General features: G+C 32.1%; 4 protein-coding genes across 12 annotated transcripts in view; 3 read left to right on the plus strand and 1 right to left on the minus strand.

The window, feature by feature from the left end:
• The window catches only part of LOC122629427 (epidermal growth factor receptor), a 113626-nt gene extending 101501 nt beyond the window's left edge, over positions 1–12125 (plus strand). For all 4 annotated transcript variants that reach the window (XM_043812821.1, XM_043812849.1, XM_043812831.1 and 1 more), the window contains 10 exons: positions 4515–4850; positions 5072–5456; positions 5825–6501; positions 6589–6718; positions 6963–7273; positions 7395–7696; positions 7771–8982; positions 9101–9506; positions 9612–9791; positions 9874–12125. In XM_043812821.1, coding sequence (XP_043668756.1) covers positions 4515–4850; positions 5072–5456; positions 5825–6501; positions 6589–6718; positions 6963–7273; positions 7395–7696; positions 7771–8982; positions 9101–9506; positions 9612–9791; positions 9874–10181 — 4247 coding nt within the window. In that variant the 3' untranslated portion in view covers positions 10182–12125. The remainder of the gene's footprint in view (positions 1–4514; positions 4851–5071; positions 5457–5824; positions 6502–6588; positions 6719–6962; positions 7274–7394; positions 7697–7770; positions 8983–9100; positions 9507–9611; positions 9792–9873) is intronic.
• Positions 12126–13139: 1014 nt separating this feature from the next.
• LOC122629904 (2-aminoadipate transaminase-like) lies at positions 13140–16050 on the plus strand. 2 transcript variants are annotated; one of them, XM_043813802.1, is made up of 8 exons: positions 13140–13335; positions 14196–14367; positions 14450–14726; positions 14818–14976; positions 15051–15303; positions 15372–15486; positions 15589–15694; positions 15762–16050. In XM_043813802.1, the coding sequence occupies exons 2-8, from the start codon at positions 14206–14208 to the stop codon at positions 15992–15994; spliced, it is 1305 nt and encodes a 434-aa protein (XP_043669737.1). In that variant the 5' UTR covers positions 13140–13335; positions 14196–14205; the 3' UTR covers positions 15995–16050. The 2 variants fall into 2 exon arrangements, with proteins under 2 accessions (XP_043669737.1, XP_043669729.1); XM_043813794.1 differs by lacking the exon at positions 13140–13335 and adding an exon at positions 13358–13514.
• A 1098-nt stretch (positions 16051–17148) lies between these two features.
• On the minus strand, positions 17149–18616 carry LOC122627786 (ribosome-recycling factor, mitochondrial). Its single transcript, XM_043809289.1, has 2 exons — positions 17636–18616; positions 17149–17522 (listed from the first exon to the last, which is right to left on the minus strand). Exons 1-2 carry the CDS (start codon positions 18250–18252, stop codon positions 17285–17287), a joined length of 855 nt encoding a protein of 284 aa, XP_043665224.1. The 5' UTR covers positions 18253–18616; the 3' UTR covers positions 17149–17284.
• Positions 18617–18701: 85 nt separating this feature from the next.
• Positions 18702–23656, plus strand: LOC122627765 (anoctamin-1). Of its 5 annotated transcripts, XM_043809267.1 has the most exons (12): positions 18702–18907; positions 19513–19848; positions 19945–20070; positions 20144–20623; positions 20901–21294; positions 21363–21595; positions 21674–21871; positions 21940–22369; positions 22510–22715; positions 22795–23082; positions 23231–23411; positions 23481–23656. In XM_043809267.1, the coding sequence occupies exons 2-12, from the start codon at positions 19561–19563 to the stop codon at positions 23543–23545; spliced, it is 2889 nt and encodes a 962-aa protein (XP_043665202.1). In that variant the 5' UTR covers positions 18702–18907; positions 19513–19560; the 3' UTR covers positions 23546–23656. The 5 variants fall into 5 exon arrangements, with proteins under 5 accessions (XP_043665202.1, XP_043665174.1, XP_043665182.1 ...); XM_043809239.1 differs by having other exon boundaries at positions 23231–23655; XM_043809247.1 differs by having other exon boundaries at positions 19568–19848; positions 23231–23655.
• The last annotated feature ends 908 nt before the right edge of the window (positions 23657–24564 follow it).

Genomic DNA, 24564 nt, shown 5'->3' on the forward strand with positions numbered 1-24564 from the left:
GAATCGAAAGGAAGAAAACGAGAGAATAAAATGGCATCGCGAAGGAGAAAGGGGAAAGAGGAGGAGGAGGAGGAGTAGGAGGAGGAGGAGAAGGAGAAAGACGGTAACGCGATCAAAAATGGAAGTACATGAAGGAGGGAGAGAGAGAAAGAGAGATGTATGTATGTATGTATGTATGTATGTATATACAGGGGTATGTATATATCAGAGGTATATACAGGGTATCGGGGACCGGCACGTTCTCTTCGTGCTCTTGCCCTGCAGGGAGCGGAGGAACTTAACCGCAGACTCGAAAGCAATAAACCATAAAGCTATTAATGTTATCCTTCGGATGGTTATGCCAGGATTATGGCGTATACGAACGACTTATATATCGTCGGTGTTGTATTCTATCTCCTCTTTCTTCTCGACACAACCTATAGAACATGTGTGTATGATATATGTATATCAATCCTATCTCGATGGAACGAAGTAAAGAGAGTAACGAGAGTATCGAGGTACCGTTGGTACAATTAAATTTCGCGTCCGAAATTATTGTAAAATTAAATTAATGAAAATGTTAAAAATTCCGCTGACGATAGACAAAGCAAGTACAATACGGACATCGGGAGATGAGACAGATAAGTGGTAAATGTGTTTATACAAGGAGTTTTATCAAGGAAATCCATGTCATATTGTTTGCTAGATCGATACTTGAAAAGCTCTATAAAAAAAAGTTCTATTTCTAAAAAAATTTCTTCTATTATTCTGTAAGGCAAGAGGATCCGCTTCTTTTCTGTCTTTTTCTCTTTCTCTCTTTCTCCCATGAATTATTATTTCTGGCTCGAAGCTTCTAGTGTTTTATCTTTCTTTTCTGAACTCTCTCTCTCTCTCTCTCTCTCTCTCTCTCTCACTTTCGCATATTTTTTTCTTTAGCATTTTGACTCTTGGTAAGAAGCGAAGCCGTTGGTTATTTCGCACGTTTACGATGGCCGACCTTTATTTCTGCGGACACTTACTAGCCGCGGGCCTCCTCGGTAGGGTCTCGCAAGGTATCTCTCGATCCTCTCTCTCTGTCTCTCTTGGCATCGATGTTTACGAGCTCAAATAAACGGCGCCGCTGCCGGCCGGTATCACCGTGCGGTTATTTCGTATTACTTTGGCCCTTTAATGGCGTTCTAAAGTGCCGCATAAAAATCAGACCCACTCTGTCTGTTTCTCTCTTTCTCTCTTATACGGCACGTTGCCTAACGTACAACTCTCGCACCCACAAAAGAAATCTCTCGCCACGGGATTTCGGTACGTTCACGTTTCTCCAACCGCTATACCATACGTTTTTCTCAACGGATACGGTCACTGTCATTTTAACGAGACTTTATCGTACAACAAATGATTCTCTTTCCTTCAAGATTCGTTTGCTTTCAATCGATATCTCTCTCTTTAAATATAATAGGCATGAATAGATATATATATATATACATATATCGTGAAAAGCGACAAAAATTTAGTAAATATACCTACAAGAGATAAATAATAGTACAATCCTCGATAAATATTGAAAATATCATATAATAAGCGTAAAAAGATGTTAACTTGTAAAAGTATAATATAAAAATTCTTTAAAAATTTATTTCTCCATACAAGAATGTCGAGTTCAGTAAATCGCATACGGCTATAATATTTTATTATTATATACACACAAACGTTTTACTGTATTTATCAATAATATTACATATTTTTTTTTAAATAACTTGCTCTTCTCTCTCTTATATACACACACATTATTTGTAACATTGTATAATGTGAGTATAATACTCGTAAGGCGTGAAATTTGCAGGACAAAAAGTACAGGGCTTGGTCAATCTTACGTGCGTCCTTAAAAAAAGAAAAAACGTATGTTATAATTACAAAATAGGCAGTTTCACGCTTCAGCCGCAAATCGATACCACCCATTGTCTTCCACGGGCGTTGCAGCCGTAAATTTGGCAGAATGTTAATTCGTTGAGAGTGAGAGGCTCCCTCGGCAATTTTCGCAACCCCCTTGACGAAGGATAATCACCACCTTCGTAAGGGAAAGAAAAGGAACGAGAAACGTTGCTCGCCCGTCGACCTTAAAACCAAATCCTTGATTTCTCTCGACCAACCTCTATACTTTCTATCATATAATCTCTTCTATGTGTTCTACACCTGTCTGAAAACTGGGATTACACTACAAGATTCTGACCTTTAATTTTCTTAGAAAATATTCATGCAATGTGAAAGAATTTAATCTCTATACGAAGACAATTAAATTTTAATTATAGCAGATCTATTCGTGTGTTCAATTTTAATTTATATGATACACATATATTTCTATATATTATCTACTCATTTATTATTCTATATATTATTTATGTTATATTTATTTTATATATTAAAATACTTTTTTTTTATATAGTGCAATTCAATGACTAAAAGATCATTCAAAAAGTCAATCTCATTTCATCTCGAGCATGTATTAGTAATCGTATTCATGTAGATAGAACGACTGTGACGAGAAAATGAAAAAAGAAAATAAGACCGGAGAACGGAAGAAGAAGAAACGTAGAAAAGACGGATCGATAGATCTTCGAAAGGGCTTGAAACGGTACTCGTTTATTCTTCCTTCAGAATAGAATTTCCATCGTATAGCCATTCGACTCGTCGGAAAGCAAAGTGGAACGAGATGTGGACGACGGGTAGAAGAATATAAAGAAGAAAGAGAGAAAAAGAGAGAGAGAAAGAGAGAGAAAAAGAGAGAGAATAGAACTGTTGTAAAATAGTCAAGATCGAGGAGACGAATGAGTAGTATGGGTACGATTTACGAAGGTACGGAAGATGATGGTGTGATTGCCTGAAAAGGAAATCAACGGCACCTCCAATCGTCGGTAATCGTTCTTCGGTTAACTTGTTTTACACAGAATCAACGTTCTCCTCGTCAATCGACAGGATAGACAATCTCGCTAATTGAACTCTTTCTCTGTGAAAATACGTCAAAGTGTAATCGATAACAAAAATAAAATAGCGTCGAGATGCACATGTCGATAGAGTTATAAACGACACTTTTTACAGATCTAAATTCGTATCATAGATATTGTAGACACCATCTATTAGTAGACTAGTAGATAGACACTATCTATCGATTTAGCCAGTAATATCATTTTCAGTAAACAATATCTATTTAAAACATAATAGTTGACTTAGGAATACATAAAATAATAAAAATTCTGATATCATTATTATAATACATATATACTATATATGATTATATCATACATCTGTATTAATTGACTAATTCAATATAATGCGAATAAATAATAACATTTCACGATTGCTATGAGAAACTTAGACAATAACAAGAGAAAAGAAAAAATAGATTTTTCCAAAGAATACCTATCGAAGATCGTCGGATTTCGTAGAAAGGAAGATTTAGTATTCCACTTGGAACGCATACATCGCGAGTAACATCTGGCCAGTAGGAATACCGATGCCGACAACTCGACATCGAAAGATTCTTTCGTTGTCTCCATCTTCTTTTCTCGTCGTCCCTCGAGTCGGCAAAGCCGCGTCGATGACGAGCCGCACACTGTACGACTCTTCTTTCGAGCTTGTGCGACATCCCTTCCTTCCTTCCTCCCTCCTCCATGTATTGCAAGAAGGTCCTTAGAAAGTACCATCGCAATTATTTTCTCATGATTCCGATCGCTCGGTTAGATTAAGATCGCCTTTTCGTCGGCACGACGAGCTTGGAACGCACCGCCGAAACGCAAGACACAAGCAACCTCAAACGATGTACCACGAACAAAACCAAATTCCAAAAGGCAAGACGTGCCGCTATGTGTTCTCTTGATATTTTCTTTCTTTTTTTTTTTTTTTTTGGTTTTGCAAGCAAAACGTTAATAATATTTAATATAACGAAGAATCCAAACGATTTGCCAACCGTTTCTTATGCATAATATCAATCGAATTACGCCCTTTATCACTTTCTTTATTAACGTTTATTTATATAATTTTTTCTTTTTCGCTTTTTGTTTTTTGTTTTTTATTAGTCACGATTCATATTGTCTTTGACAATTGAACTCAAACTATTCATATAGAAAAAGATAGAAAGGAACAAATTACGCTGTCACAACATCGTTCGATGTTTATGGTGTTTCACGTGCGACTCGTGCCCACGACTAACGTACACTTTAAAGCTGTTCGATGTTCGTTGTCGACTCTGATGCGTAGTTGCGCAACAAAATGACTGACCAGCGCTTTATGGCAGTGGTTCGCCTACTAGCATCGTATGTTTTCGAGCTTAGAGCAATCTCGATGAATCCGATGCGTACTTACGACGTGGAATGAAATTTATTTGATGAAAAGTCGAAAATTTAACGTGCTAGGAATTCTTTTTAATTAAAAAAAAACATTGATGATGAAAAAACTCGTCGATGATAAATTAATACGTTAATAAATCCCTACTTTTTGTTAATCCAATCTGTTTGATGTTAAAAATATTTAATTTTGTGTTACAGTCTGCATCGGAACAAATGGCCGTCTTTCCGTGCCGTCCAACAAACACCACCATTACCGGAATCTTCGAGACCGGTATACCAACTGTACTTACGTCGACGGTAACCTGGAGATTACGTGGCTCCAGAATGAAACCCTCGATCTCAGCTTTCTCCAATATATACGAGAAGTCACCGGATACGTCCTCATTAGTCACGTGGACGTACGGAAGATCGTCCTTCCTAGATTGCAAATCATACGTGGAAGAACCCTCTTCAAACTCAATATTCACGACGTGGAGTTCGCTCTGTTCGTTACGATGTGTCAAATGCACAATCTGGAGATGCCGGCCCTCAGAGGTAAGCTCACTCTATTTCTTTCTTTCATAGGAGGTACTTAATTCGAGAAAAAAATTAATAAAGAAACAAGACAAGTCAACTTTTCTCTTATCTGAACAAAGAAAAATTAATTACACTATGTAATTATGTACTGTATAATTCATAATAAATAATATTAGCAAATTTATAATCAGTTATTCTTTTGCATAATTAATCTTGAATATACTATTTCTCTTTCCCAGACATTCTCAACGGAAGTGTGGGTATGTACAACAACTACAACCTCTGCCACATCAAAACGATCAACTGGGAGGAAATAATTACGGGGCAAGGTGGGAAATATTTATACGTTTATAATTTCACTTCGCCCGAACGTGTTTGTCCGGAGTGCGACAAGAGTTGCGAGCAGGGTTGCTGGGGAGAAGGACCTGAGAACTGTCAGAGGTACTCGAAGACGAACTGCTCGCCACAATGCTGGCAAGGCAGGTGCTTCGGGCCCAATCCACGAGAGTGTTGTCATCTTTTTTGCGCCGGTGGCTGCACTGGCCCTAAACAAAGCGACTGCCTCGCTTGCAAGAACTTTTTCGACGATGGAGTTTGTACACAGGAGTGTCCGCCAATGCAAAAGTAAGATTTTCGTTTTACATTTTTACGAAAACGGTTTGAATATTATTATTGAGTTGTTCGGAAAGTTCTTGCCGATTATTTTCTTGATTTTCGATGAGAGACGAGATTGAAATCAATCATTAAATCTGACTAGAAAAATATATGAAGGTTTGTTGCAAAATATGCACAATATCTCGTATTAATATATACAAAAAAATTACTATACTTCTAGTATCCTTATACACGTACTGATATATTTTGATAGATATATGTGAACGAAGAAGCAGTACGAATTTTCCGGACGATCATATACGTTCAAAATATTACATCCTCGAAGAAACTATTTTCTTATTTTTTCTAATTTTCGTTAACTTTACGAATTTTGACAGGTACAACCCGACAACTTATTCGTGGGAAGCTAATCCCGATGGAAAATACGCTTACGGAGCAACGTGCGTTAGAAAATGTCCCGAGCATCTTTTGAAAGATAACGGAGCTTGCGTAAGATCTTGTCCACCAAAGAAGAAAGTTTTGAACGGCGAATGTGTACCTTGCGACGGTCCCTGTCCAAAGACTTGTAAAGGTGTTGAAAAGGTTCATTCCGGTAACATCGATAGCTTCAAGGATTGCACGATCATCGAAGGTTCCATCACGATTCTTGATCAAAGTTTCGAAGGATTCCAAGACATTTATCCGAATTTTACTTTTGCCAAACGTTACAAAAAGATGCATCCTGATAAACTGGAAGTTTTCAGTACGTTAAAAGAAATCACAGGGTATTTAAACATTCAAGGCGATCATAAGGATTTTACGAATCTTTCATATTTCCGTAATCTCGAAGTGATCGGTGGTAGAACCTTAACGGAATATTTTTCATCTCTGTACATCGTAAAAACGTCCTTGGTATCGTTGGGTCTGAGCGCATTGAAAAAGATTTATTCCGGTGCTATCGCCATATTGGAGAATAAAAAGTTGTGCTACGCACAGAGCATTAATTGGAGCAGAATCAAGAAATCTTCGGAACACGACAGTTTATATTTGAACAACAGAAACGAGAGCGATTGCAGTAAGTGAAATCGAACGTTATTGCTTTGCTTAAAAACGAATCTCCCGAGTTACGTGACATTGACATATCGTATCGTTTCGTTTACAGAAGCAGAAAATTTGGTATGCGATGTGCAATGTTCGGATGAGGGATGCTGGGGTCCTGGGCCAGCTCAGTGTTTGTCTTGTAGAAACTTCATCTTAGATAATGACTGCCTTCAAGATTGCGTTGCATCTGGGTACGTGAATTTTGATTAATTATAGCATTACGATGATCGATAAAATGGAATAACCATATTACTTTTGTTCGATCGAATTTGCTCACCTAAGTTATGGAACGAAGGTAAATCTTGCCATGAACTAAATAGACGTTGTACGTTCCTTCGTTTTTTTCATATGGATGTTGATAGAAAAATTGCATTGACTAAAAAAAATCTTTAAAGATGATAATTAAAATAATAACTTTCTTTCTTAACGTGATAGAATTTATCAAGCGGACGAGAAAACTTGTAAACAATGCCACGAAGAATGCGACGGGTCTTGTACCGGACCGAATGCGGAACATTGTACCAAGTGTAAACACGTTAGAGATGGTCCTTACTGTGTTCAGGAATGTCCGTCTTCAAAGTATAACGATAATGGCCAATGTAAACATTGTCATGAAAATTGTGTGGGTGGTTGCGAAGGTCCAGAAAACAACATAGGAGCTAACGGATGTCACAGCTGTGAAAAAGCGATTATGAATGGTCATATACCTGAAGGATGTTTACAAAAAAGGGAACCATGCCCAGATGGTATGTAATTAATATTGCAACCATTAAGTAACAAGTACATATTGTTCGGTCATCGACCGTACAATGGGAAAAAAAACATTAGAAAAATTAAAACAATAGAAAAAAAATTATTTTATTACAGGACATTATTACGAATGGGTTAGTCCACAAGAGCAAGGTGCTTTGAAACCCCTTGCAGGTAAAGCTGTATGTCGAAAGTGTCACCCACGTTGTAAGAAATGCACTGGTTATGGTTTCCACGAACAAGTCTGTCAACAATGTACGAAATACAAAAGAGGAGAACAGTGTGAGGATGAATGTCCTGCCGATCATTTTGCTGATGCGGAAACGCAATTATGTATACCCTGTTTTGGGGAATGCCGTGGTTGTTTCGGTTCTGGACCCAATCAATGCTACAAATGCCGCAATTACAAAATTTACATCGTACGTACACGTATCATATTTATTATTCTAATGATTCGTTTTTTGTTCCATCTATTAATTAAATCGAATTATAGGATGGCGATCCGAACGATAATTCAACATCCTTCAATTGTACCGAAACTTGTCCACCGGAATATCCACATAAAATCTTCCCTCAAGATAATGAACCCTACTGTTCCTTAGAAATCATCAGTCCTGGCTTTCAAATAGAAAACGAACTTCGGCCTGCTATCGTTGCCGGTACTGTCGTTTTCATAGTGGTATTCGTTGTAGTGGCATCGATAATCACCTATCAATGGCGTATGCATGCGAAAGCTAAAGAGAATACCGTAAAAATGACAATGGCGTTAACAGGCTTGGATGACAACGAACCGCTTCGACCAACAGGTGTAAAGCCAAACTTGGCGAAGTTACGTATAATCAAAGAAGAAGAAATGAGAAAGGGTGGCATTTTAGGTTACGGAGCTTTTGGTAACGTCTATAAAGGTGTTTGGGTTCCGGAAGGAGAAAACGTGAAAATTCCAGTCGCCATAAAAGTTTTGCACGATGGTACAGGCACGAATACTTCGAAAGAATTTCTCGATGAAGCATACATCATGGCTAGTGTCGAACATCCAAACCTGTTACAATTGCTGGCTGTTTGTATGACGTCACAGATGATGTTAGTAACACAATTAATGCCATTAGGCTGTCTGTTGGACTTCGTGCGAAGATATAAAGATAAGATAGGCTCGAAGGCTTTGTTAAATTGGTGTACCCAAATAGCAAGAGGTATGGCCTATCTCGAGGAAAGGAGGCTGGTTCATAGAGATCTGGCTGCACGCAACGTACTCGTTCAGACACCAAATTGTGTGAAAATCACGGACTTTGGATTGGCGAAACTTTTGGATATCAACGAGGAACAGTATAAAGCAGCGGGTGGGAAAATGCCGATAAAGTGGTTAGCATTAGAATGTATACAACATCGTGTTTTTACTCACAAATCCGATGTGTGGGCATTTGGTGTTACTATTTGGGAAGTACTCACTTATGGTGGTAGACCTTACGAAAGTGTACCGGCAAGAAATGTTCCTGAATTGTTGGAGAAAGGCGAAAGATTGCCACAGCCTGTTATCTGTACTATAGATGTTTATATGATTATGATCAAGTGTTGGATGTTGGATGCGGAGTCTAGACCTAGTTTTAAAGAACTAGCCGAAGAGTTTGCTAAAATGTCTAGGGATCCTGGTCGATATCTTGCCATTAAAGGAGACAAATACATGAGGTTACCGTCATATACTTTACAGGTATGTTCGATATATTATCTTAGAATATCTTAGATATATTATCGTTAGAATGTAATCATTTTATTGGTCTATCGACTTCTATCTAAGCAATTCTATCGATTCTTTTCTATCATTTTAGGACGAAAAAGAAATGATTCGAAATCTCGCATCAGCTATGGATGGACCCGAAGCATTAGTAGATGCCGATGAATATCTTCAACCAAAATCGAGAGCACCTGTACCACCTGGTATTTCAGTGTCCAGTACTTCCGATTCTCCACCACATTCGCCTGTTAAAACATGCTGGCCAAATGGCAAGCCACTCGCGGCAGATTCTCCAATACCGCAAAATCAACAAAACTGGGATAGGGAATTGTTGAGATATAATTCGAATCACGGAAATGGAAGTGCGTCTCATGAACCTGGAAATTCTGGACAACATGGTCATTATGCTCATCCGAATGGACATTGCGGGCACGTTGTAGGTTCTGATAGTTCAAGTTCGAGATACTGTTCCGATCCATTAAAAATGGTCGTTGTCAGGGGTTAGTATTTTCAATAAAATAAAAAAGTATTTACATTCATAAATTTATGTACATATGTTAATATATTTCTATATTTTCGACATATACAAAATTTCGTTATCGTAGACTGTGATGTAACAGACGACTGTTTCGATACCGAGGTAAATACGGCACACCAACAAGCACAAGTAGGCAATCTTAAATTAGATTTGCCGTTAGACGAAGACGATTATTTAATGCCATCGCCACAGCTTCCAACCAATACGACTCAGTACATGGATCTAATAGGAGATACAAAACCTACAGGTGAGTGGGAAATTTCGAAATTGATTTCAATCGTTCTTTCATCGTTCAATGATTATATTAATCAATCGGATTTGTATTTTAGACTCAGAATCAAAACGAGTGAACAATGGTTATCGAAAATATCCAGAGTTCTTGACGATCCAAGGGAAAACATCGTTAGATAATCCAGAATATATAATGTCGCAAGATGAAGGACCTCTGACGCCTCAAACTCTAGGAATTCCGACGCCGGATTTGGAAAAGGTCTTAACGAACGGAGCATTTGGTTCTCAAGTTCGGCAAAGAAGTTCCGAAGAGGAATCGGATCACGAATATTACAATGATTTCGATAGACTTGAACGCGAATTACAACCGCTAAAACCTTTTAGGAAAAACGAGACAACCGTTTGATTGTACTCAAATCGTGATTGTATTAAAACTTATGCGGGAGAACAATAAGTTTCGTGACTTCGTGGAGAAATCGACGAATAAGATTTACGTACGAAATCGAATGTGTGCATTTCGTTTGTAAACGGTCGGAGAATAAAAGTCGAATGTCGCGGGAAATACATATTCGTATCCAAAGGACTATTACTCGAATGAGTATGTCTTACAGTACTTACAAAGGACGCTTCGTTCAAGTGCCGCGCTCGATTGTGATTAGACTTAAGTCGTATGATACGAGAACTGTGAAAGATGTTCGATTGAAAAACAGAATGATAGAACGTAGGATAAATCGGACGACGCCACATAAAACGAGCGAAAGCACATATTACTATGCGTTATCCGCGTTCAAGCGAATATATAGTGCAAACGTTTTTCTTAATGTGCCATTTGCCATGGCTTGTAAATAAATTGTTACCTACAAATCTGTAAGATTTATTGAAAGTTTAGAGAGCTTTGGCGTAAGGTAACGAAATAAGGCTGCACGAACAATACATAATCGTTTCTCTTTCCTTTCACTTTGAAAAATTCCATATCGTTCTAATAATAATTGAAATGCTTGATCGATCGAAAACATCTATCTCTATATAATAGTATGACACGACGATTCGACAATCTCGTTCTTAGATAGGTACAACCTTCCCTCAATGACTGACCTTTTAGAGATATCGATAATTTTGAATATACTATTACGCGAGCAAACCTATTTTTGGGATCCAAAAAGATCCATGAACGCTTGGATTACCCATAATGGAGTATCGTGCGGTTAGCCGCTGACTGTGATAAAAAAAGACATTCTATTTTACCTTGGGAACACTTAAATATCGCGACGGCTACCCTTATTTCTTTTTTTCGCTCCTTTTTTGTTATTTTTTTATCTTAGTACGATCTCCTCGGACAAACTATTAAAGAGTGAGATACAGAAAAAGCGAAAACCGTCATCAACATAAATTTCCCTTAAATAATATTATCGTGTCTCTACTTAAAAATTTTATATCATTTTCTTTTTCTTAGTCTGAACATGCATTGTTTGTTTGGACGATCTCTTTCGATGCTTTTGTTATGCTATTGTTTTTTTCTTTCTCTTTTTTTTTTTTCTTTCCTTTTTCAAAAGCTCAATCAAATTGAGCTAAATCGAATTCACATGATGATTTCGATTTTTATACGAAATACGATTGTAAATAAATTAGCGATTAGTATTCTAAGTGAAAACTTCTACGACGATAGAAGTTGGAAGTACTTGAAAAAGAAGCATACGTAGTTTTATTGCCTAAATCGAAACGGGCTGTATAAAAATATAGTTATACAGTGACGCACCGTGTAACATTAGGGTAGGATGTGCCATGTTTGTACAGGAAAGAAAAGAAGGGATGATTTAAATGGATCTATGACCTATGTATGTATTTAAAAAGAAAAATTTTTCAAAGAAACGAGGCCTCTTTCTCGGCCACCCGATACATTTATTATGAATCGATATACGCGTATGCGAGATTGATGCTTGCGAGATTAAACGAGATCTTTGATCGGTACGTGTTATTTCTGTGATAAAAAAATAAAAAAAATATAAAAACAAATGTAATCTTTAAGATAAGGCGAAAAAGAAAATATTATCAATTTCTATATCGTTATTGTAAAGCAAAAACAAAAGACAAAACAAATTGTGTGCATACAATCTTGCTACGCGTAACACGATGTCTTATATACGATAATAAACAATGTAAAGAGGATAGAGGAGACGGAGCGCAAGTGCGAATTGTGTATATTACGTTTAAGCGTTACTAATTATTATTGATAACATTCATTTTGTAATATATAGATCATCGCGCCGCGCTGAATAACAGAAGAATCGAAGAAAGAGAAAATAAGCGTTGTTTGTAAAAGATTTTGTTTCTTCTAAAGATCTCTATCGTTCTCACGCTCGTTTTATTTAGAATCTTTATTGTCACTTCTCTCATATCTTTCTTCCTCATTTTTTCCTCTGTCATTATCATATTCATTTTATTTAGTATCTTTATTTTCATTTATCTCGCATATTCCTCTCTATCTCTCTTTCTCTATATTTTCCTCTCATCTTCCTACTCATTCTTCTTCCTTTTTTATTTCCTCTATCATTATCATATTCATTTTATTTAGTATCTTTATTTTCATTTATCTTATATTTCCCTCTGCCTCTCTTTCTCCTCACCCTCTTCCTCCCTCTCTCTTCCTCTCATCTTCCTACTCATCCTCCTTCCTTCCTCGTTTCTTCGATCTTAAGCGAAAACCGAAGTGTAATTGAGCGCTACAAAAAACTGGAAAAAAAACTGTACATTATTATGAACGGCCGGTGAGGACTAATAGCGTTAACGAAAAGTTACATTTGCCATTCGGTTGTGGAGATAGAATTTATAGATCTTTATATTATTATCATTGTATATCGAAATATTGTAATAAAGAAAACGAAATTCTTAAATTATTGATAGTTTCTGTGTCAACCAATTAAATCGTTAACTTCTATCATCAGAGATAATATTTTTTTGATATAATATCCATATAACAATGATTAAGCGTATTTTGTTTCTTTTGAACTATGAATATTTATCACGTAGAATATGTGAATTTCATTTAAATCTGTTGAATATTTTTACATTTCATATTATCGAGTATTCGCGGATATTATACAGTTACTTCTTTTTCCTTATTTTCAAGGAAATTCTATGTATCTTTGAAGTATGACATGTGTTGCATACACGAAGAGAACGACCATGTTAACGCAACTTTAGGCAGAGTGGGGATCGAATGGATAAAGTCGAGAATGTAACTCAGTATCGTATGCATCATTACTATACTCTTGGACCCCGGCGCACAATCTACTCTCTGTAAATGAACTAAGTAAATCTATACGCCTGAGATCCCTCTGCTGACTGTTTGCCGCTGTTCGTCGACGTGGAAGGGGTAAAATGGGCATTCCATCGGCACGAGATCTGACCAAACCGGACGAAATGCTTTATCGTTTTCACCGTGGACGTAATATAGATAGCAGACAATTCCTGAATATGCACGAAACTATAGCATATAAAAAGAAAAAGAGGAGGAAAATGAATAAGTGGGAGGAAGAGAAGAATGTTATGCAATGATTAGCGTGAGCTATTTCTCTTTATTATTTCAATCTTACATTCGTCAGTTGCGCACGAGCCGTGCGATGTTCATGTTGTTATATACATGTGTGTATATGTTTGTGTATATATATATACACATATCGATATAGTGAACTTTTACCGATAAAGTAAAAAATAAGTCAATCTTTGTAACAGTAATCGTGTAAGTAAAAATATAAGTAATATATATATATATATATATATATATATATATATATAATTTCTTTTATCTATATCTCTGAAAAAATATAAATAAACGTATCATAAATCGAGCTCTAATATTATAATTATAGCTAAATAATTTATTGATTTAAAACGATACAAAAATGATATCATTTATTTTAAAAATCGTATTCTAATAAAATTGCTCCAAAAAAATGTATACTCGTCTAATAGAAATAATTTGTTTTGACACATGATGTTACCATATTGTTTTGATTTTGTAAGTCATGATAGTAGTTTTCTTATTGATTATCGATCACGATTATCGTCTGTTTTACGATACATACAGTTACGATATAATTAATAGAGAATAAATATTTTTTTTCGAATACTTCATAGATAAATTCAAATACTTCACAAGATAAAAACATTATTGTGCATTATGTTATATATTTGTTACAGACTGCATTATTTGATATATAAATCGTCATGAATTATATTTGTTTGTAATAATTAATATTCGATCAGTGAACATAATATATATTTTACACATGACCAAACATATTTAAATACATTGAATTATATTCTTAAATATGGTTCTTCTAAATAATATAGAGACTGTTAAGCGTGGCCATTCTTGATACACACACATACGCACACATATATATTTGATATTTTATAGAAACTTTACTATGGAAGGTGTACAAGATCCGTATTTGAGACATCTTTTCGATGGTGATCCGATATTCAATGTTTACAATAAAGAAGCGATTAATATGTCGGTCGGTGCACCTGGGCCCGACCTGCTTAAGCAATGCACAGACATACTATCGAATGCAACCGTTCATAGAATGGTGAAACATAATGTCCTACTTTACACAGTATAATTAATCCAAAATTTTATTCTCAAATTTTAAGTAATATTTTTCATCGTAGGACGAAGAAAAAAAGGAAGGAAAATTCTATCTTTTTCAATACGGAATTACGCCAGGATTATGGGAATGTCGTGAAGAATTAGCAAAATTTTTAAGCAGACGATATGGCGATCCTGTTAAAAGAGAACATTTGATTTTAACGTGCGGAGCAACGCACGGGCTTCAACTTTCAATAACAAGTATTATATCGCCAAACGGTATTATATTTGTCGAAGAAGTCACATATATGATAGCATTAGATGCCTTCAAACAATTTCCGTTAATGAAAATTGTAACTGGTATGTATTTGGATATAGTATAAATCGAATGTATCTTTAACATTCAATTTAATTTTGTATCGATTTTATAACTTATATTATTTTTATATAGTACCAATGAAAAACGACGTAGTAGATCTGGATGCATTCGAAAAAATTATTTCCAAAATAAAGAAAGGCGAATTTTATTTAAATAATCAAAAAATATTCTGGGCTATGTTTTACACCATACCGACGTATCATAATCCAACGGGAATGGTTCTACCACCTGGTAAATAAATTATTCTGACCTTCTATCGATATATTAAAAAATATCTCTTTAAAATAAATGTTACTTTTTTCTAGATAGTTGCAAACGTTTAGTTGAAATAGCTCGAAATAATTCTATACTGATCGTTGCCGAGGATGTTTATAATTTACTACATTATGAAGACGGATTTCCACCACATCGATTATTTTTTTATGATGATCCAAGCGAACCTAATTATAAAGGTGGTAACGTAATATCCAATGGATCTTTTTCTAAAATACTATCGCCAGCAATCAGATTTGGATGGATAGAAAGTAGTCCACGAATAGCTCATATCTTTAAAACTTCGTATGTAATATATTCCTTTTCAAAATTAGTTGCAAAAAAATATTCTTAATAATGTTTACATTCTATAGAGGTATATTGTGCAGCGGTGGTGCTACGAATCACTACGTCTCCGGCTTAATTACCAGTTTACTACAAGAAAAAATTGAAGATAAACACTTGAATATGCTTATTGAAACATATAAGGTACCATGGACTATAATAAGAATTATGATTAAAATTACAATAATTATTCAAATCATCGAATAATTTCTTTTTTAAGAAAAAAAGTAAATTTTTTCTTTCTAGGAAAGATTAAATGCACTTTGTGAAACTTTGGATCGTTATCTCCCAAGTTGTTGTTCCTACAACCGACCGAAAGGTGGTTACTTTGTCTGGATTCATCTTCCACCAGGTAAACACATGCTTTATAAATTCTTTTTTAAGTTTTATCTAATATTTATATAAATTTTGTTATCCAGATATCGATGCTGCGGCTTTCATTAAATGGTGTCAAAAGGAATATAGAGTCTCGGCAATACCAGGTATACGATTTTCATATACTGGTGAAGCTAAAAACTTTTTAAGACTTAGCATTGCTTTTCATCTTAAAAATACATTAATAAAAGCTGCAACGATTTTGTGCAAAGGACTTTTAAATTACATACGAAATCATAGCGGTAACAATTACACCGACAATAAAATTGTCACATAATATGTAATATAAATATTAATTTGTAAAACAAATAAAGATTTATAATATAAATTAAATTATTCTGATTTTGTTATGTCATAAAATAAAGCATTAATATTATATCGTAAAATAAATTATTTTTTAAATTTATAGACATAATACTTCATATATATATATATATATATATATATATATATATATATATATATATAAATAATGGATCACATAGTGCTTTCTTTTAAAAATTTGCCACTCTAAATAACTTCCGATTTTAAGTAATCTTGATTTTGAAAAAAAATATACGTCAATTTAGATATTGAAAGGGAAATTTAAAACCAGTATTGATAGAACTTCATGTTCTATTCCACCTATAACTTTGAAATTTTAAATGACTACCTTGTGATCTATTATTCTAAAAGTAAAACATGTTAAAAAATTAAATTTGATTGATTCATTTATGAGATAAAGCTAAAAATTATAAAATATAATTTTTATAATATAAAAATGTTTAAAGTGCTTTGTTATCGATTAAACGATAATACATTTTATTTTCGAACTCAGCGGATTTTCCGAAATGTTTCATTAGGAGGAAATGGTACTAATATTTAAATCTATGAAATTTCATCCAGAATATTTCTCTTATTTATCTTGTTTCATGTGGAATCAATTTTTTGAAATTTTCCACTATTAGATATTAAACTAATGAGTCTTTCGCTTTAAAGATGACTTAATGAGTTCGGTTACTAAAAATTTCTCAAAAACTTGTACAAATTTGTAAGTAATTTCTTGTTGAGTAAAAAGTTAATGATATAAATACTGGAAAATCAGAAGTTTGTTGACATCAGCCAATTTTTGCTTATAATACAAATTAATTTATTTCATAAACCGATCAGTCAAATTCACATTTTTTTTAACATGATCAGGAACAGATTTTTTTTTATTTTTAAAATGATGTAAATATTACGTATATTAAAATAGGAAGTGTCATTTAAAATGTCAAAGTAGGGATAGTTGAGATAGAAGAAGTAGAACATAAAATTTTATCAATATTGGTTTTAAATCTTTCCCTCATTACATAAGTTAATATATTTCTTCAAAATGAAAATTATTTAAAATCAAGAGTTATTTAGGATGGCAAGTTTTAAAATGATAAATTAAAAAGATAAAATTTTAAATGCATAAAATAAGAGTATTTTATTTTCTATAAAAAATTCTAATGTAGCTATAGCATGTATACATAATTCCATTAGAAACACAATATGATAAATATATACATAACTTTATTATTGATATAACTCTATTAAATTATTGTTAATCACCCATTAATTCTTTTTGTTTTGTTTCTAGAATTTTTTCAGCTTTTTCAATATATTGATTTGTGAAAACTTCTATGTATCCTTGAACTCTTAAGCTTACATCTTGTGGTAATTTGTCTACATTTTTAACTTTTTTTATATACTGAGTACGTATATCCTTGATATCATCTCGACACTTGATAAAAAAAGACTTTGCACTCTTTGACAAATTCTCTCTATACTCTTTTGTCACTCTGTAAGTTTTAAAATTAAAAAGTATATATAACATATATATTATATATCATATATATATATATATATATAAAATATGTAACATATAACAAAATGTAAAGATTTAGAAACTTACTTAGGAATAGGAATATATATAACAGTACCATCCTGCTGTGGATTCAAATTCATTTGATTTTTAGAGAGAACTTGAATGATATTAGGAATATATTGAGGAAATGCACTTGCATTCAGTGTAACCAATTTAGATGTTCTAGTAATTTGCACAAGTTCTTGAAGTAAATATTGTGTTCCATCAAGTGCAACTGGTAATTCTTCGATTGCTCCAGCAGCAGACCTCAGTGATACATTTTTTATATAATTCTCTTTTAACCTATCCATTGTTTTCTCAAGTTGCGATGTTAATTTTTCAACATTTATTACATCTTCCATCTCACGGAGATCTATATTTTTTTTATGTGTAAGTTTCTTCTTATCTTTTCCACGATCTTTACTTTTGGCTAATACAACTGTTGTAGAAAATAGCTTAACATTTTCAAACTTATTAAAACAATAGCATTGTTCAATAGGTACATTATTATATCGCAATGGTAATAGTACTCCATAGGTTTTAATACAATGTGAAATATTATTCTTGGACAAGTAAATTATCCAATTGTGCTTTGACCTTATTGTAGAACTTAATATTGATTTTAATAGGTTAACAGAACGTTTTAGTTCTGTACAATTCCACATCTTTAATTGTAGTATTATTTTCTTGTCAGATTCGATCAAAATGTAAATCTAATATTAATATTATTATTAATACAAATTTATTTCATTAATTAACAATACATATATTCAATTTCACATTACTACACATGCTTGACTCCTATGTACATTGAGGTTACAATACGATAAAAGTGAAAATGTGTCTATTTTTATAAGTATATAATGATATGTAATTTTATTTTAAAGTGTCACCGTTTATATACTCGAGATCGAGAACAAATTATTACATACATGGACAGTTAAAATTTTATATTTTTCCTTATTTTTGATTAATGATATAAAACGTGAAGATAGTTCTAAATGTTTACCGCCAAGAAATTGAATTTAATCTAAATTATAATGGTACAAAATCCTTACGTTGTGACAGGTTTTTTCCCCTCCACAGTAATTTTATATATCCAATAGAAGATTGGACGTGAGATCATATCTATGACGTCCGAACAAATTTAATGAGACCTTTTTTGTCAAAATGTACTTAAAATGATCGGATGCTTTGTAACATAACCCTAATAATGTGGCACGTGTATTAGGCATATACATTTGAAAATGATGACTAGTGTAGAGGATTCATTAATAATTTTAATTCATATAAATTTTTAAATTTCTTGTTATCATCTTGGTAAGTACACATAATATCAATTTATGGTTATTCTAACGAAAATGATATAACAATCTTTGTAAATTATATATTGATTAATGTAATATAAATTTCAAATATTCTACATATAACATTTTCATTATAAAATAAAACATTTCTTTATACTTTAATGTTATATATCTCTGATGGGCAAGCAAAAGAATATAAGCCAGAATTATTCATTTTACAAAAGACTTATAATATTTAAAATGCAATGTAAGATCATATGCTAGGTGTTAGATTTTGGATATAAAAATTAATAAAACCTTGTTCCATTAAATTTGCAAAATATATTAGTATATTTATTCTGTTTTGATGAAAAAAATATATATATACGTGTACATATAAACATTAATACAAAATTATTTTATGATTCTATTAAGATTTATTTTTTATAAATCTTTGGCCACGAGTAAATTGTAATTGTGGTATAATAATTTTTTTCTAAAAGTTATAATTATATATATTTTCTAAAATATAACGATCTAAATCTTTTTTCATAAAATAATGATAATAGAATAGAAATATAATAAATTCAATAGAATAAGAAATAAATGGCTTATTTTTATTTTTATATGATGTAAAAGCTGCTTAACTTAAAAAGAAAGTTTTCATTCCAATCTTTTTAATAAAATATGGAAGAAGAAGATGAAGTTTTTATGAAACTGACACAACAATGCGAAAGTCATACTCCAGCATTAAGCGTTTATCATTCACTACAAGACAATTTAAATTATGGATCACAACAAACTATATATCGTAGTCCCAGAAATACATTATATGAAGATGCCATAAGTATGAACAGTTTATACAGCCGAACATCACCTCAAAACAATGGTTCCTTGAATGATGATGATGATATATTGCCTGTTGATAACGAAACTAATGAGGCTATTATGAATGGAAGCTGTAGCGAGATAAATGTATGTTCTTATTGATACAGTACATATTTTTTACTAATTTTTTATCCTTATTTATTTTTCATTATTCACCATTAATATTTTTAATTTCCTTTACAGCAATCCGATAGTTCTACAAGATTTAGTTTATTCTTTAAGGATAAGATTCGTTCTGTTGATTTTGTACTGGTTTGGGATGACTTTGATGGAGAAGCGAAAACATATCGTAGTGTGGAACATAGACGGGTATTGGACTATTATTTGAATTTAAATTAAGTTATACACAACATGTTCTACTAATATATAATGTTATTTGTAGGTATTTGAGACAAATCTACAAAAAGAAGGTTTAGAATTAGAGTATGAACCGGTAGAAGCAAATGGTTTGCATTTCATAAAAATTCATGCCCCTCGGGAAGTCCTACGGCGATATGCAGAAATATTAAAACTTAGACTTCCAATGAAAGAAATACCCGAATTAGTAAATCCTCCAACACATAATAATGTTATAATCAATGAAGTAAATTCGTTTTTTAAAAGAATTATGAAACATTATTATGTTGATACAACTATTTTTCCAGCGATTAAGCATAAATTTACTGCCATATATAGTCGAGATAAAGAATACTTATTTGATTTAGATTCTCCTAACTTTTTTACTTCTGCAATACGATCAAGAATAGTCCAATTTATTTTGGATAGAACACGATTTGCTAAAACCAAGAATGACGATTTTGCATTTGGTATTGAACGACTTATTTCTGAAAGATCATATGTGGCAGCATATCCATTACATGATGTAAGTTGTATTCTCAATTTTTCACTACTAACAACATGACAATGTCAATAAGTTAAATTTTTAAGTCCAGAGTTAGTTTTTTCATTAACAAATAATATGGCATAAAGAATCAACAAATTAGCTATTACCATGGATGGTATTTGCTTATAAGCAATAATCAAAATTAAGAAGAAATATAATAACAATTTTAAATGTTTCTTTGTACGTATGTTAAATTTTATAAAATATATATTTTTAAAAATATTTTTATTTTAAGGAAATTATTTATTATTCATAGGGTAATCTTCATACTGAGGATTCTATGCGATATCTTTTGTACACTGAATGGGCTAGTGTAAAAAAATGTCTTCATTATCAACCATTGGACTATGTAAAAGAATATTTTGGAGTAAAAATCGGATTATATTTTGCTTGGTTGGGATTTTATACACACATGTTAATACCAGCTAGTATAGTTGGGCTCCTTTGTTTTATATACAGTTGTGCTACCTTATATTCTAATGAACCTAGTGAAGATATATGTAATGGCAATGGTACTATTGATATGTGTCCATTATGTGATCATTTTTGTGGATATTGGGATCTCAAAGAAACATGTTTACATGCTAGAATAACATACTTATTTGACAATCCTTCTACTGTCTTTTTCGCTGTATTTATGTCATTATGGGGTAAAATAATCTTAAATTATCTAAAAAATCATTTTTATGGAAATATATTAATAGTATCATAATTATAGCCACTTTATTTTTGGAACTTTGGAAGAAATATTCAGCCGAAATAACTCATAGATGGGATATAACAAGTTTAGATGCTCAAGAAGAACATCCTAGACCATTATACTTAGCAAGACTTGCACATATTAAAAAAAAATCTCTCAATATTATTACAAATGCAGAAGAACCAAAAGTTCCATATTGGAAAATGAAACTTCCTGCCAAAATTCTTAGCTTCTCCGTTATTTTATTACTAGTATATTTACTTAATATATATTTTTAAACTTTAAATTACATAACAACACAAACTGTCATTTAATCGTATCACTTGCAGATAGCAGTAGCAATGGCTGCTGTACTAGGAGTAGTCCTATACAGAATGTCTGTTTTAACTGCACTAAGTTTTTATGGTCATCCTATGGTTACTAGTTATGCTATATTATTTACAACTGCGACTGCGGCTACTATTAATTTAGGATGCATTATAGTATTTAATTGGGTGTATGTTTGGTTAGCAGAATATTTAACAGAGGTAATAAATCAATTTTTTTTCTTTTTTTTTTTTAATACATTAGTTAATAATAACATTTATTATTTTAGATCGAACTCCTTCGTACACAAACTGAGTTTGATGACAGTTTGACTTTAAAAATATATTTGCTCGAATTTGTGAATTATTATGCTTCAATATTCTATATCGCATTTTTCAAAGGAAAATTTGTTGGATACCCAGGAAATTATAATCGTTTTTTTCATTTTCGACAAGAAGAATGTGGTCCTGGTGGTTGTCTTATGGAATTATGTATTCAACTTAGTATTATTATGATTGGAAAACAAGCAATGAATACAATTTTAGAAATGTTATATCCATTATTTTTTAAATGGTTGAACACTTTAAAAGTTCATGTTGGTGCTCGAAAAGTCACGAAAGAAGAAAAAAATGGTTTTAAGAAAGACCCTCAATGGATTAAAGATTATAAATTAGTACAATTTGGACCTAGAAGTTTATTTCCTGAATATTTGGAGATGGGTAATATATATATATATATATATGTGTATATATATGATCGATTATATCTTAATGAATTCCTAACAAGAATTACAAATTTGTTAAAATAAATTTGATAAAACTTCTTCTAATTCTACTATTTAAAAATATTTCCATTTTAGTATTGCAATATGGATTTGTTACTATTTTTGTTGCTGCCTTTCCACTGGCACCGTTTTTCGCTTTATTAAATAATGTTCTTGAAATGCGATTAGATGCGAAAAAATTATTAGTAATGTTTCGCCGACCCGTTGGGCAACGTGTTACAGATATCGGTATATGGTACAGAATTCTTGATTCAATTTCTAAAATATCAGTCATAACTAATGTAAGTATTCGAATTTTCATAATGTATCTTAACTTGTATAAAAAAATTTGTTATAAATCTTCTAACAATCTGATTTCAGGGATTCATCATAGCTTTCACATCTAATTTTATACCACGTTTAGTTTACCTAATGTCAATTTCTGATAAATACAGTTTAGAAGGCTTTTTAGATTATTCTTTAGCAAAATTTAATATCAGTGATTTCGAAAATAATACTCAACCGATGAGCGTAAATAATCAACGAACAGTGGAAATCTGTAGATATCCAGATTTTAGGGAACCACCATGGTCAAAAAATAAGTACCAGTATACCATTACATTTTGGCATATCTTAGCAGCCAGATTAGCTTTCATTGTAGTATTTGAGGTATACTTATTATGTCTGTAGAATAGACCAATCAAATTTTTTTTTTAATTAAATATTAATAACAAGATATTATTAATAACAATAAATTACAAATAACTATAAAATTAATTATGCCATATTACATATAAGTAATTTGTATTATTTCCAGAATATAGTAGCCTTGGTTATGATTCTTGTACGTTGGTGCATTCCTGATATCAGTCCAAAACTACGAGATAAGATACGCCGTGAAGCATACATTACTAATGAAATTATTATACATCAAGAAGCATTGCGTGCAAGTGTACAACCACACACGAGTACAGAAGAACCTCAACAATATGTTTTAAGTAATGAAAGTGCAGATAGATGGAATAGAGTTATGAGAGGATCATTATCCAATTCTGAATTTGATTTAGAAGTCCATGGAAGTCCTGTGTCTCCTGTTTCTACAACATCTCGAGTTGGTCCAGCTGCATTATAAAGATTTGGATAAAAATTTGAATCACATATGAATTTAATAATCATAACTTTAATACTCGCTTTTATATGTGTATAAAAAAATATATATATATGTCTATACATATGCTAAGTTATTAAAGATTTAAAAAATATTTTATCTATTTATAAAATAAAATTTTGTTTGTTTTTCTATCTTTTCTTTAATAATAACATTACGAATTTATTATTCATCACCCCTGGTTTTATGATGATTTATGCCATAATGAGAACTAATTCTAGACCGACTTTGGTGAATAAAATTTCATCTTAAAGATAAAGGTTTTTGAATTGTTAGAAAATTCTTATTTTTATACATGAATTACTCTCAAAAAAAAGTATTCTATGACATACTTTTTTTCGAAGAAGTAATATATATAATTTATATAATGTAGATATGTAATAATGAACATATTAAATAATAAAATAATCTATCTCCATTGAGAAACAAGAAATGGACAATATGTAAAAATGGGAAAGATCATCATAGAATGTAATAAATTTTGATTGAATTTAAATGCAGCCATTAGCTCGACTTGCGTTATTTACATTTATCATATATCGCAGGTAATATCGATTTCCAGGTCTCACTACTTGGAAGTTGCTGCGTACGAAGACCCGCGGGCTATGACTCTACTACTAATGCCAAATATTTTAGAATAAATTATATAGAATTATCATTATTACATATACAATAATAATTATTACAAATTGGAAAAAACAAAATCTTAATTAAAACGAATCAAAATTTTTGTCTAATCTATCAAGATTAGACGAAAATTTATGAATCCGTTTGATATCGACGTACCTACCCGATAAACGCGAGAAAATATGATGAAATTGAAAATAAAACACATTAATGATTACTATGTACACCCTATAAACATTTTATAAAAATTAGATATATTACAAACTAATATTAACTCGTTGCACTTAAAAGATGAATATAGATTCGGTAAAATGTCAAGATCACAACAATTGTAATATTTCCATTTGACATATGTA

The sequence above is a fragment of the Vespula pensylvanica genome, chromosome 1, assembly GCF_014466175.1.
Source record: "Vespula pensylvanica isolate Volc-1 chromosome 1, ASM1446617v1, whole genome shotgun sequence".
NCBI lineage: Eukaryota > Metazoa > Arthropoda > Insecta > Hymenoptera > Vespidae > Vespula > Vespula pensylvanica.